This window comes from Cololabis saira, chromosome 2 (genome assembly GCF_033807715.1).
Source record: "Cololabis saira isolate AMF1-May2022 chromosome 2, fColSai1.1, whole genome shotgun sequence".
NCBI classification, from domain to species: domain Eukaryota; kingdom Metazoa; phylum Chordata; class Actinopteri; order Beloniformes; family Belonidae; genus Cololabis; species Cololabis saira.
Genome location: NC_084588.1, coordinates 42269353 through 42284232, shown reverse-complemented (window position 1 = coordinate 42284232; position 14880 = coordinate 42269353). Strand labels below are relative to the sequence as shown.

The window sequence follows — 14880 nt, the reverse complement described above, 5'->3', positions numbered from 1 at the left end:
TCCTTTTTTTTTTTCCACTTTTCCCAGTAGCATGGCTGGTGACAAATTAACGTGTTGGAGGTTTACAAACCCAGCTATTTGAAAGTGTAATTACTGATGCCGCGCAGAATACATGCATTTAAATCAGCGGTTAATATTAAAGCTTAAAATACACAAAATGACTCAACTTAGGAGGGGGTCAGACTGGTGAAGCCCAGCGCAAGAGGGGAGTTTCAACCTGTTCCAGACACTTAACAGGCACCATGGTTACTGTTCACTTCTGCTAATTATTACAGCCAATCAGAGGGGTTAACAGGGCGGAGCCTGGCCAGACCATGTTCGGCGGCGTTTAACGGCTGGCTGGAACCGAGGTGAATGCATTGCACACTGCCCCTTATCCAATAAAAATAAAATAAAACACCCCCGACATCTGAGGTGTACTTAGCTCAGAGAGAGAGAGAGGGCGGGGGGGTGAAAGAGGCAAGCAAGAGCGAGGAAGAAGAGGGGTGGCGGAGAGGAGAGGATAGCACATCTGATAACGTGATGTCCAAGTGCCACCTAGTGACAACCCTCCAGCTTTTCTGAGACACCAGAGTGTAAAAGGTGAGGGGTTAAAAAAAAAGAGACATCACCAGTAAAGTATTTCTTATTTCGAGTAACTATCAACAGGTATTTCTTTTAAACAATCTCAAGTTTTACATAAAACATCCACCTAAAGTGAAAGTAAAAACATAAACACTCAGCCATTTTCATGTGATTCCTGTACTGATCTGTACAGTTTAGTTGTGAGCAGGCCTGTAACACGGTGCTGGTAGGCCGGCGGCCCAGCGGCCTAGGTCCCCTCCCCTCATTAGCCCAGATATAAATCACACTCTGCCAGTGCCCAGAGGTGAGAGGGATGAGAGTGGAGGTGAGCTTGAAATAATGCTTATGTCACGGCAGGTCAGCCCTCCATTATGGCTGTTTCAAAAACTATTAATCTTGCTTGTAGTCAGTGGCCTAGAAATAATTACTTCATCTAACCCATGTAATACAGCATGACCAGCAGTCGAGCCTGGTCAATTTGAGGCTGGGGAGGCAGAGTGGAGGTGGAGAGGGTTGGCGGGGAGAAACCGGGGCAGAGTCGCAAATTACCGGGCCCTGTCTCCTGCTGCCGGGTGACGGATGTCCTCCCCACTTCTATTGTGCCCTTTTACACTCGCAACACTGATTTAGATAGATACACACATGCACGATCTGAGAGGCAGCTCATGTACAAGCACACGCGAGAGGCGTACGCACATTAACGCGTGATTAAACGCACACGTGTCGAGAGAGGAACACACAAATTATATTATTTTAAACAAGGGTTCAAAGCCCTTTCGAAATGAGATCAAAGGGACTCAAGAGGTGATGGCCAATTCAATTTGTTTTCATTAGCATGGAGAGCTTAGCCTAATAAAATTAGATCAACCACCGGCGATCTCGAAACAACAAGATGAGACTGTGTTAAACCGATCAACAAGTTTTTTTCATTCTCGTCAGTGTTTAACCTTCTGCAGTTCAGCGTCACTTCAAAACTGAGGAAAGTGCAAACCAATATCAACAAAAAGAGCCTACAAGGTACAAAAAAAACATGTGAAAACAGCACTAAAAAGGGCAAATTACCTTTCCAGCTATATGTCAATAATCAGCTTTGTGTGACAAGCATTTGATGTTACGTATAAAGATTTCATGAAGTTGCATATGGCAACCCCACATTCCCGTTTAACAGTGGCTCTGTGACTGCAGGTGCAATCACCTGTCTGAGTGCCAGAGGACCCATCCATCCCCCCCAAGATCACGGCAGATATAAGCACAGTAACGACAGCTCCTGGAGAAACCCACACTGAGTGTAAACAGATGAGCTAGTGCAAACTCAGCCTCCATGAACGTCACGAGAAGTATGTATAGGCTGGCATAAATAAATGCAGCCCTCCAGTGGCTGTCACAGCTGGCATTGCAGGTGCAAATTTAATTAGTCAAGGTGAAGTCTCCCTTGTTGTCTGAAAGGGGTTGTGGTGGCGGTTGGGGGGGGGGTTCCTCGCTATGCACGACTGTAAACATGCGCTATATCCTAATCAGGTGTCACCGCGGCGTTTGATCAGCCCGCGAAAACTTGTCACGAATCCCCAGCAGAGAGTGGGCCGACGGGGAGAACAAAGGATAAGAGCTGTCATGAAAGAGCGGGGTGGCGCTGGTGATGGCAATGGCGGTGGATGAAGAGAGTTTGCCCATTAGCAGTCTCTGTCGCCTGTCTCTCTCCTACTCCCCTTAACGTCTCTCCGCCTCTAGTTCTCTTTCTTTCTCCATGTAGCTACCAACAGTACACACCTTCCTTTAGTATCCCGCCACAGCTCCATGCCTGAAAATTCCAACCGCACCTGTCAAGCAGACGCTTCAAAACTGCCAACAAAGCTTCCGTAAAGAAAAACCCCAAAGTAGTAACACCGCATTTGTTTCAGTCCCAAAGAAGCATACATGTAGTGAAGTACAAGCCGTTAGGGCTAAGGATCGATTCAAATGTCAAGAATCGATTCGATTCCGATTCTTAAGATTCAGAATCGATTATCAAGATTTGATTCGATCCGATTCGATTTAATTCCGATATTGATGTGGGTTAGTGTTATTAAAACTGTTTTTTGAGCTGTTGCATGAATTATATGACTGTGTAGTTATGCAACATATTAATATTAGTATTATATTGAGATTCAACAGTATTGGCAGCTAATGATGGCTGTAAGGACCAATCACCTCCCAGAATGCTGATATAACTGCTTTCAGAAACATCGTATGGGGCAGAATTACCAAACAGATCCAGGGAGGAAACAGTATGAAATCGTCTATTTCGGTTTTTAATTTTTGAGAATTTGGTTTTTAGCATTTTATGCAAATGTAACCCCAAGACAGTATATAAAGTAATGAAATAATTATAACTGAAAACGTTAATGTTTTCATACCTTTAAACATATTTAAAGGCAAAAACATGGCACCAGTTATTCTCGTGTCCAACAAAACATTCCTTTTTTGGGCATAAACAAAAAAATACCAAAAGTTGTAATGTAATGATGAAAAAAAAATTGATCTTTACACATACGAATCGATTTTTAGGAATTAATATGAGAATTGAATCGGACAATCGATTTTTTCAACAGGGGCCTACAAGCCGTGCTTGTTTTGTTTGGGTAAAGCGTAGTCCTAGGTGTTTGGGCCCTCCGGAAAGGACCGAAGAAGCAGAGGCAGACGCGGCGTGATCCTCCCACCCAACGCCTCCAGGCTGCACGGAGGCAGTGCATGAACACGTGCACCATTAGATACTGTTTACCTTTCAGTTTGGATGATATTGAATACATTAGCCGATTGAACCTCATAAGAAACACAGGCGAGTGACAAGGCCCGACGTCTTTGCGACTACCATGGTAACTGAGATTACAGGCTAACAAAGAGCAGACCGGGGAAAAAAAATATTTAAAACCCAAATACTGATACATAAATTAATTAAAGGACAAAAAACAAGTGGAGAATTAAAGTTGGAACATCTGTCAGCGACTTAGCTTTCCAACGTAATACCAGTGTTAGAACATTTATACCCTTGAAGTTAATGATCCCCTCTTTAATTGACAGTCAAGGAAAACTGGCTTCGGCAGCATGCTGCCGAGACGCCGATAAGGCTTCCCCCCTCCCCTCCCAAAAAATAAAATAAAAAAAAAAAAAGAAAGAAAACAGTTTAGAGAACCTTGGCACTAATCCCCATTGTCATCCCAGCACAGCAGAAGGACTTACAAACACAGATAACTCTGCAGAAGCTGTCTATTTCTCCGGAGCTACGAGGACAGCCGAGCCACCGCGCGCCGCAAATCAGTCACTCAGATTAGCCCAATCCCTCTGTGCTGTCAGTCAGCCGAGACACTAGCCTGTCAGCGCATTTACATGAGTCCATCTCATATGTGACAATGCCCCCTCTACGTGACAATGGCTGCGAGGAAGGGGTCCACTCACTCACAGATAGTGGGTGTACCGCGTGGCAGACGGGCCTGTTGTTGGATTAAGCTCAAGGAGCGTGCCGTGCTCATGTCTTCGCTGACACTCCAACAACAAGTTTAAAGAGTCTTAATCATTTGCTTTTTTTACCCATGATGGGGGAAATGTCGGAGTTGTATGTCAGCTTTAACACACACACACCCACTCATACATACGCTGTGACAAACACACAGATGCAAGTTCCTGTGAACTTCAAGAAACTTGAAAATTAAGAACAACTCTTAGCTTACCTAGTTCATGTTTCCAGAGTTGCCTTCAAGAATGACTTTAATCCTCCTGCTTCTTACACGAGAAAGCTCAATGAATAAAGGAGAAATCAACATAAAACTACTATGAGCTACAGAAAACCCCATCAGGCTCCATAATGAATAAGTACAGTAATGATGGGAGTTTAAAAGGCCCACCCTCAACAACACAACTTAGATAAGGCCCAAACTTTGGATTGTCAAGTTAAAAAGGGGGATCGGTCCCTGCAGTGTAGGAGTTTGCACTTATAAATGAATATGTGGTACGTCGAGGCACCTGAGAGCTCACAGTGTGCCGACTGCTTTTTTTTTCTGCTTCTGTGGCTCACTCCACTTCAAATAGTCCTGAAACAAATGACAGTGGATGCCCTCTACATAACAGGGCCAGGGCAAGCATGACACAGGGGTTGACAAGTGAACCCTCAGACTCCCTAACCCATGACACACACACACACAAACACACACACAGGAGGAGCCCTGAAAACAGCCCTGACATGACTGCTCTGCAGCCCTTCCTAACCCCTCCTCGTGTTATTTTTTCCTCCCTCCATCTCACCGGAGACAACCCTCAATTCAGAACCGTTTTAGCCCGGCAAGTGGATGTGACCTACTGCCCCCCAGACAGACTCATCTGAATAAACAGAGTAGAAGAAACAGGCAGAGGGAGGAAAATCTGCCTACATTATGATAGGAGGAAAGACGATGGGAATCAGCCAAGGGGCTCCTTTCTTTATGCACGTTTGATCAAGTGCTTGACAGCTCCGGTGGATGGAATTACGGACTGTTGAGCAAAAAGTTGCGGCACGGGTGTTAAGTGTGTGTGGAAATGAATGTGTGTTTGTTGAGTTTGGTCTGGAAAGCTGAATTTCCAAGGCCTGACGGCGTTAGGCTTGTGACAAGCCTGGCGCACCTCTACAGCATCACATACGAAGCGCAAGCTGCCTACCAGCTTTCCTAGTCCATCACTCAGGACGGGCGAGGGAAGCGCCGTGAGAAGAGGTCAGACGTGGAGGAAAAAAGGGAGGGAGAAGAGACGAGAAGTGGACGAGGAGTCGGAGGAAGGAGGGAGGGCTGGTCAGGGGTTAAGTGTAGAGAAGACAGCAATGAAAGGCAACTGTCATGCACCAGTGCTCGCCCAGGAGCACCTGTCTCAGGGAGAACATACAAAGTGTGCCGGTCACGTCCTGACAATACCCCCACTTCTTCTGCACAAACACTCTCACATACAAGCTCTCAGGAAAGGGCTGATGCTCCACCACTGGAAAGGCATCGTCCTCTCTGACAGCATGCCAATCAAACTGTCGTTTGCTCTTTCGCATATGCAAAAAAAAAAAAAGTTAGACTGATGAAGAAGAAAAAACATAACACACACACAGGCTAAGAGAATCACTGAGACATGAAAAAAACCACCTGAAGTGAGCAGACACTTCCATAAGACTTGATACAGAGCAACCACTTTTACAAAAGGCTCTAAGAATGCAATCTAAAATAGCATTTGCTCGGATCTTCACAAGAAACTCACTTTTCATATTAACTACTAAAGTAAAACGCAATGATGCAACATTAACGAAGAAAATACTTAGCATATTTTGTTAAGGTTCCTTCTTTGGCAGGAGCGTTGGATTACAGACTCTGCTAACAGCAGCTACACTCTCTTTGGCCAAAGGGTGCGCTCCCCCTGCCAGGTATTTTAACACACTTTCACTGCTCACATTTATGGAAAAGAACTAATGATGTACAAATTAACAGTTACAATTTACAGAGTCTTGTGAACCCGATCTCCTGCAGCTTCCATGTATGAAGGATTTTGGACTTTCCACTGAAACCAGATGTTACCAGTAGGCGATTTTCTTTTATTAGACAGGTGAGTCATTACAAAGGAAAACAAGTTTCACAAATAAACAGCATGAAGACAGCTCGCTCGGATTAAAATCAGTTGGCATAGAGGAAAGAGTTTTACGAGCCCTTTTGGTGTACTGCTAAAATTAGTATCAAGAACAACACCGATTATTGCTGACATTAAAAGCAAACATGACTTTTAATGTTGCAATATTTGTACCTATTATTCTACTGTAAGTATCCATGGTTACATCACATCTTAGCCTCTACATCAGCAGCCTCAATACACACTTGCACCCCCATTAATTGAAGATACACAACCTATACGAAAACCTAACAAAGGGAATATAATAATACACAGACGCTCACAACACCACCGCAACACCAAAGAAACAGCAATGAAAACTAACATGTCATTTGGATCTTAGCCTTGGGAGGCTAATGAACCCCCTGGAGGGTCCAGCCTCTGTGTGTGAGGTGAGTGGGTCATTCCCATGTTTATTCAGCGCCAGCCCTATGAGCCACCACCATCTATTGATTGGACTGATTATTCTGTGTCTCTCTCGTGACGGGACGCATGCATGACAGATGATTCTGACTTGGCCAGTTGATTCTCGACGTAGCATCATTGAACCTGAAGGCTGGTCTAGTAAGTCAGTTTGCATGATCCACTTTAAAGCCCTGTTTACAACTACACTGACGTCTGTGGCTAATGGGGTTGTCAGACACAAAACCTGTCAGGGACAGAGACTGTTTCCATATAAGGGACAATTCTGTTTATAACTACTTAAAATCAAACAGCAAGAAAAGTATCGGGAATTTGGGAAAGAGGTGCTAGTGTTCTCCAAGAGAAATCAAGATAAACATAAGCGTACACTGTGAAACAAAAAGATGATTGTACTTCTAATTTTATATAGACTAGTCACAGGTGAACAGAGGGCATTTGATTTTTCGATGACATTTCTCCAGCTAGCACTTATATCAAGTTACTCACAGACTATGATGCCCAGTATCATAGTCAATCTTGAACTGTTTGCAGAAGGGTATCGTCATGTGCTGAGTATGCAATGTATAATGTTCTGGAGATGAAATGTGTCTATATAAACATGCCGAAATAAACGAAATAATAAAAAAAAATAAATAAATAAAAAAAGGGTACCTAAAAGAGTGCTATATGAAACGTATGTATTATTATTATTATGATTATAGATTACAGTCAACTGACCTATCGTACAGCCCTGCCCCCCTTACTTACTGTTGATAATATCAATTTTAAGTTACGTGGACATGATAGCACTAAAACTAAAGTCAACCTAATCTGAGGCAAAATCACAACACTAATGGTGATAAATGTAAAATGAAAAGCTTTGATTTGATTTTGACTTATGATAAATATTGTCGTCTCTCTCTTCTGGGCAGGTTAATCTAAAGTAGACATTTAGCTCTGCTTGTTTGGATTTTGGAAATTAAATTAAAAGAACTCTATAGCCAATCCTCTCCTGATACCTGGAGGGTTTTTTTTGCCATAAATACCATAAAGATTGTCCAATGTTTTCCTACAGATCCAAAAAAATGCACTCAACAACTATATGTTGCCAGTATTTGAGGGGCAGGGCCAACCAATGTGTCAACAGTGGCAATATCTTTCATCATAACTCCACTCATAACTCCAGCGTCATATAGCGTCAATGATTCGACGAAAGACTTCTGACGGTGCAAGAGATCCTACGATTTCACCTACTGACAAGCCAACTGCAATGCAACACGAAATGCACACATAAAAGCTACTACTGGAGAATATGTAGTTCATTTTCTTGTTTACCATCTGCACATGCTGATGTTACCATTCTACATCTGTTGTAGCCGACAACTCAGAAGGTCTCTTCACCTTCACTATTCCTGACATTGAGCGGATGCAAGCCATACAATATAAAAGGTTTTACGACTGTAGATATTGTGCAGTGTTGAGATATCCTTCAGATATACAATAGCTTAATTAAAAATTGCACAGCTTACATACTTTTAATGGCCAAATATTGTGTCCCCTAGAAATTGCATTTATATTGGTCGTGAATACAAAGTAGGCGGGGTTAATGACGAGAACCAGAAATGTCATGAGCCAATGTCATGGTGCGGAAGTTTGTGCTGTCTCCTCAGCGTTTCCGAACAATAGTGATGACTTCCCTCCTCCTTCACTTCAAAAACATGTTATTCACCTCATCCTTCTTCTTCATTGACTCAAAATCCTTCAACCGTCTAACTACCGAGACTCTCGTCAAGCATGAAATGTCCTGTCCAGAAGGAACAACTTTGTGACCTCGACAACAAGAACACATTTCTCTGTTCTCGTGGAGCATATATCCGCCTTAAATCAGGCGACTTGAATGTCCGCAGCAAAGGAAGGGCACGCCAGCGAACCTGCAGTTGTTTTTTGGTTCCAGTCCAGGTGTTAACACTATTCCGAAGCACATTGCCGGCGTGCTTGGTCTGCATGATATCTAGAACTTTTACAAATCAGTGCAGTGAATGTGGTAACCTTAAACAGGTTATAGGAAGTGGAAATCAATGATATCAGTCCCTATAGTTCAAAGGATCCATAGAGTTGGAGCAAAGCGTCATAGGACTGATAAAACCTGCAGCTGATACCTAACGTAGTAACCCCTCCGCACCCCAAAAAAAAAACCACGTGCATTTGTTTGTTTTTTTGGGAGCGGTAAATGGCTTTTTCCCCTCAAAGCGTCCGTTAACCTGGAATTATATATATATACACAGGACTGTCTCAGAAAATTAGAATATTGTGATTTTCTGTAATGCAATTACAAAAACAAAAATGTCCTACATTCTGGATTCATTACAAATCAACTGAAATATTGCACGCCTTTTATTATTTTAATATTGCTGATCATGGCGTACAGCTTAAGAAAACTCAAATATCCTATCTCAAAAAATTAGAATATTCTGGGAATCTTAATCTTAAACTGTAAGCCATAATCATCAATATTAAAATAATAAAAGGCTTGCAATATTTCAGTTAATTTGTAATGAATCCAAAATGCATGACATTTTTGTTTTTTTAATTGCATTACAGAAAAAACCTGATGTAAACTCTAAGGCCTTCTTTATTCCACGCTACACTTAAATAAATTATTTAAAATAAGTTTCCTATATTATACCATTTTAAAAAATAACAATAACAACTTAATGGCACAGTATCATTGTATTTTTTGCCATATTTATTCAAGCTTAACACAAGTTAAGACATATTTACAGCAATTTTTGCGCGTGTATAAGTGATTTGGTTTCAAGAAAGACTCCACTAGGTAAACCTACATGTAAACAAGCCAATCCAAATATATGAGTAAAGATCAAACAGCCAAGACAAGGTAAAGACATGTAGATGAAAAGCTCAGCAGCAGACAAATCAGCCCCCTCCAACGCTCAAACAGGCGATCAATGAAAGACCTGGGGCCTTAGGCCAGCACTATATTACACACCAAAACTTCATATTCATTCATTGATTTTACTTTTCATAATAGTATATCATTGAGCTCCAATGGGAGCAAAAATGGAGGCCAGGGCTGAGGTCAACTCTCACATGGACGCCTGGGTGGATGTTTGCACAATATTGATGACACACGTAGAAAGAAATGACTAAATATCTGGATCAATAGCTCGTTTCCCTTGCTACGATAGGTTGTTCCAGGTGGAAATATATAAATACTTTTTTATGGATACTGAAGTAGCGTTAACTAACAGTGCTAAATACAGCCCTTAAGGTAAACTCTTTGATTAACCAAGGCCATAGGTGACGAGAGGGGTCTGCTGCTGCTGGGATGCCACGCTTGCAATGGCCTGCAGATGCACACAGGGGCCTAGTAAAGAGACCAGGAATACGGCAACTCACAAGCCCTGGGCTAAGAGTCTTGACCCCCCTATTCATTTCTACTAATGATGCGCTTGGGGCACACAACTCCCAGTCACACTAAAATGATGCATACTCTGCATGTGAATAATTTAGGAAATATTTTTATGGACTTTTCTACTGAAACTAGAACAGAAATTGGACAAAAGAAGCAAACTGTATCATGGTTTGATGAGGTGGATATGTAGAGCACACAGTCATCAAATCAGGCCAAGTGCTTATCACATCCTGTTGCCACTGAAAGCAAAAAAGCTGCCTGTTCTTATTTACAGCACAGCACAGTGCAATTACTGTGAACAACAGCTAACCTCACAGCTTTCCCCGGCTTCACAGTGGCCAATGGAGCCATAAAGAGGGAGGAACCACATCATTGCATGCCCCTTAATTAAATGAAAGCTGTTAGGTTCATTTGCTTCCTTTTTTCTTTTTTTTTTTAACACAATGAACTAGGCAGCCCACTGCTGAAGACCTCCCAGACATCATCCCTGCTTGGTCCTAAATCATGATTGGGTGGGCAGCTCAGAGGGTCCCTGCTGGACGAGCAGCAGACGCCCAGTGGCTAGGCCAGCACAGGGCATGCAGAAGATCGACACCCAGCCAGTGATAAGTAATTCTGTAGAGGATTAGCAGCATGATAGCCTGATCAATACTATGTACTCAGGCCATTAGGAATGCAGCGAGGAAATGACCCCCTCTGGTAATAAAGCAGGGCATCTGGGTTCTCCTTCATTTGCCAACTCCATTAGTGTAATGGTATCATTATCTGCCATAGCCGTATTTTTCTAAGCCCCAGCTTTTCCACAGCTCAACCGGTGGGGGTCTGATGAAGCTCTGAGAGCCCCCATGCCGAGTGTTCCCCTTTCCCTCCATCCTACACGCGGCCTAGGTGTAAATCTGACTCAGTTGGAGCTTATGTGCTACCCAGCCTTAGGTATACATAGCCATGTTTTATGTCAGCATCGAACACTATTTCTCCATTATTGACTCATTAATAGGGCAAGCAGCATGTAGCTTGGGTTTAGAGGGAGGAAAAGATGGCCGGCAGACCGCAGAGCTGCTGAATGTGCTGAAACTAACACCCCCCCTCTTGCTAAAACACCAGGCTTGACATGACAGGACATCAGCATTAGTTGCCATAAATCGTTTCCTTTACACTAATTCACTAGCTAACACTCATGGGGGGGGGAGAATTGATTAACCATGTCTGAATGTGTGACTACATAATCAGCTTTTACCTCACCAGTTGTTAATTTAACAGGACCGCCAAGGGAAACACAAAGCATTTTAATGAGTGTTTAGAAATTAAATACCATAAACAGCTTGCACTAGGTGCCATAGCTCGAGCAAACCAATGAGGCTGATCTAAGCAATGGGCCGGGCTGAGCCCGGGACCTCACAACATCTGGTGACCCTGTGTGATCATTACTTAGCCCGCTGCTCACACACACACTTCCTGTTTCGACACAGCACTTCATACTTGTCATCACTGTCCAAATGGTGCGCTTGCATCAAAGACGGCATTAGAGCATCGGGGTTAAGAGACAGGGTCAGTGCTGTTTTCACACTTGCTCATGCATGAGTGGATATTCATCTTGCGATGACAATACTGATAAAACCTTATGAAATATTTTCAATTCATTACACTGCAAGGCAAGTTGAGTCGTTAAAATCTTCAGAACTCAAGGAAAAGCACTACTACTGTCATTACTCATAAGTCAAACAAGAAATAAAACTGCAATTGTTTTGTTTACCGTCTTACCTCCCTTCAAAATATGTGTGTGTATATATGTGTATATATATATATATATATATATATATTGTATTGAATCACAACATTCAGTGTTATCCTGACATTGTGGGGTGTTTTTATTTGCTGAGGAGACTGTGTATTCATTCCTAATCTTCTGGACTTTGCATTCCACATCATAGAATAACAGTGCTCCCGTCACAATGCATCTCTCACTTTGTGCAGCGTTGCAAAACAGACAGAGTTAATGGAGAAGACTACTATCATATCTAAATGATCAGTTAGGAGTATCATTACTTTATACTTTATCCACAGATATTGTGAAAACCGGTCGAAATGCATGCAGCTCCTTCTTTGGCTGCTCTTCAGTCACTCTATCGTTTCCTCAATTACAATTCCTCTTGCTCATCCTTTTATTTATCCAATGAGAAAGAAAGCTAAGCCATTAGGTCTGCGCGGCGCTTCCTGACTGCCTGAAGGCCAGCTGGAAAGAGTTCTTTCTCTGAGCCGCTCATCTGGCCGCCACGGCTGCTTTCATAAACAGGAGGAACCACGTCTTACATAGTTTCACTGCTGTCTAACATGATCCATACACATGTGCCACAGCAGACAGCATCCAAGTCGGGAGATATGAAGAGAACAGACGGACACGAGATGAGATAACTATAGGTGCAACGGCACAGCAAAACATTTTTTCTCTAAACTTTTCACACTGTCTCTGTTGTGTCAAACACCAAGTATTCAAACTCCAAGCAGAGGGCGACCACACACAGAAGTGCTGGCGCTCCCAGGAAGTGCACTAATTGCAACCATGTTCACCTGTGCACTAAAAGATATGAAATGTTTGGTTTGGTCTCAGTAATCCAGGGGTGTCCAAAGTCGGCCCTCGAGGGCCGGTGTCCTGCATGTTTTAGATGTGTCCCTTTTTTTTTTCAAACCGTGATACAACAGAACTATCCAGACTTTGATGACAACGTGGTGACGACCGTTAATTAGAATCAGGTGTGTTGATGCAGGGAAACAACTAAAACATGCAGGACACCGGCCCTCGAGGACCGACTTTGGACACCCCTGCAGTAAGCTCTCTCATCTCTCTCCTGGTAACAACTCCTGATCGATTTGAAGACACAACCGGTTATCAAGCTACTCTTCTTTATCCCATCCCCTTCCATTATTTGTTTATCCCCATTTAAACCGTCAAACCAAACCCATCTTCAAGGAAATAAAAAAAACTTTGGATTAAGAAGATTTGAATTGTCCTTGGCATCCTTCTACAATTGATGGAGCAGTTTTTCAGGTTTGGGCAGAGTTGTGGTCACAAAACACATAACTTGACAGTCTCTATAAATTGAAAGTTATGGTCACATGTGATAGTCTGATCACCACAGCATTTTGTTCTCACAGCTCATGAATTTACCTCATCTACTTCTGCAAAATAGCAGATACTTGGAATGGGCGATATTTTACCGTTCACGATATACCGTCAAAAAAATTCCCCACGGTAAGAATTTGTCATCTCGCGGTAAAAACGATAAATTCCCGTTGATGACGTTTTTGTGTAACAAACGGAAGGCGGATCTGAGAGCAAGGAGCTCGTTGTTAAACGAGGCTCCAGCTCCATTATCTGGAACTGGTTTGGATTTAAAAAGAGTGACAAGGAGCAAACATCATCTATTATATGCAGTCTGCAAAAACAGAAGGAGATGGTTCTTACATGTTGATATAACGTTTGACTATTAGGAAAAAAAATTGCAATAGTATCTAATTTGTGGCATGTTCCAACCACAGGTTAATTTGCACATTTTATTTATATTAGAAGAGGTCATCACTGATAGGGTTTTATTTTCAGTGAACTTTTATTTATTTGTCCTGTTTATTTATCAAGTTTTTTCTACTTTGTGATTTTATAAGCTAAGAAAACTTGTTTTGGGGGCTCCAAAGACTGAATGTGGTGATAGATTTATAGTTAAAAAGGTGGATTTGAATTGTTTTTTGTTTTTTTTATCGTCATTTTTATCGTTATCGGGATAAATGCCAGAAATTATCGTGATACATTTTTTAGTCCATACCGCCCATCCCTAGCAGATACTATTATTTATTACAGTATGACAACATAAGGAAAGAGGCACAGGTTATAAGCAGGGCATCAGTGAAGGAAAAGCAGCTGCATGCTGCTGCCAAGTCCCACACACTAACTTTAACATTTGTTTTGAAGTGTTTCTGCAGCTGCGTCGTTACTAATACACTATTTACTTAATCACTGAGTCATAATATTCTAAGAGTATACATTCAACGTTAAGCTGGACCTGTCTCTTCTCTGTTTTAAATTCAAAGTCAGTGAATAATTAAACAAATAATTATTATCTTGACTCTGCTTTCACAAACGCTGCCTGCTGTAATTCATACCATTATTCAGCAACCTGCAGCTTCTTATCAGAAGTGCAACAACAGCACCATTTTAATGTTCCTGTAATTCTTCATTGTGGTAGACTGTGGGGAAAATGGAAAACACAATAAAGGAAACAGGCAGGATGAGGTATGCGCTGACATTCAGGGATTTCTAGCGTTCAGAATGCGGCCAGCAACGCCGCATAAGGAGCATTAGACATTCAATGAGCGACAGGGCTTAGAAATATGCCAGACCTAACGGAGAAAAACGCTATCAATACCTTTCTTCTCTTCTCCCCCACACTGTCACCCGATCTTTTCATGTTCCTGGAGTTGTGTTTACACTGCTTCGCCTTCATTAGGGGCGATGTTGGTCGTTGTAGTGCCCGAATAAACGGCATTTCAACATTTTTCCGGTGTAACGAGCGAGCAAATGTTGTGAACCAGTTTATTTAATATCGGCGGAAAGCACGCCATCTAGACAGCCGGTGTAAAGTGTTTTTTCTGGCGCCGTTTCTTAAAAGAGATAGAGAAAGCGTAGCGAAAAGAACTACAAGTCCCAGAATGAGCCAGCGCTGGCGGCGGAAGCAGGCGGAAATAGCACTGCGCATGCGCGGCAGAGGTGTTTTTTCTTTTTTTTTTTTTTTTTTTTTTTATCAACAGAGACAGATTCACAGAGTATCCAAAAAGTAAGTAGAATT

General features: G+C 42.3%; 1 protein-coding gene across 2 annotated transcripts in view; it reads right to left on the bottom strand.

Annotated features, from left to right (window-relative positions):
* fto (FTO alpha-ketoglutarate dependent dioxygenase) overlaps positions 1-14575 on the bottom strand; it is a 154359-nt gene extending 139784 nt beyond the window's left edge. For both annotated transcript variants that reach the window (XM_061745874.1, XM_061745884.1), the window contains exon 1: positions 14461-14575. In XM_061745874.1, coding sequence (XP_061601858.1) covers positions 14461-14538 — 78 coding nt within the window. In that variant the 5' untranslated portion in view covers positions 14539-14575. The remainder of the gene's footprint in view (positions 1-14460) is intronic.
* Positions 14576-14880: the final 305 nt, after the last annotated feature.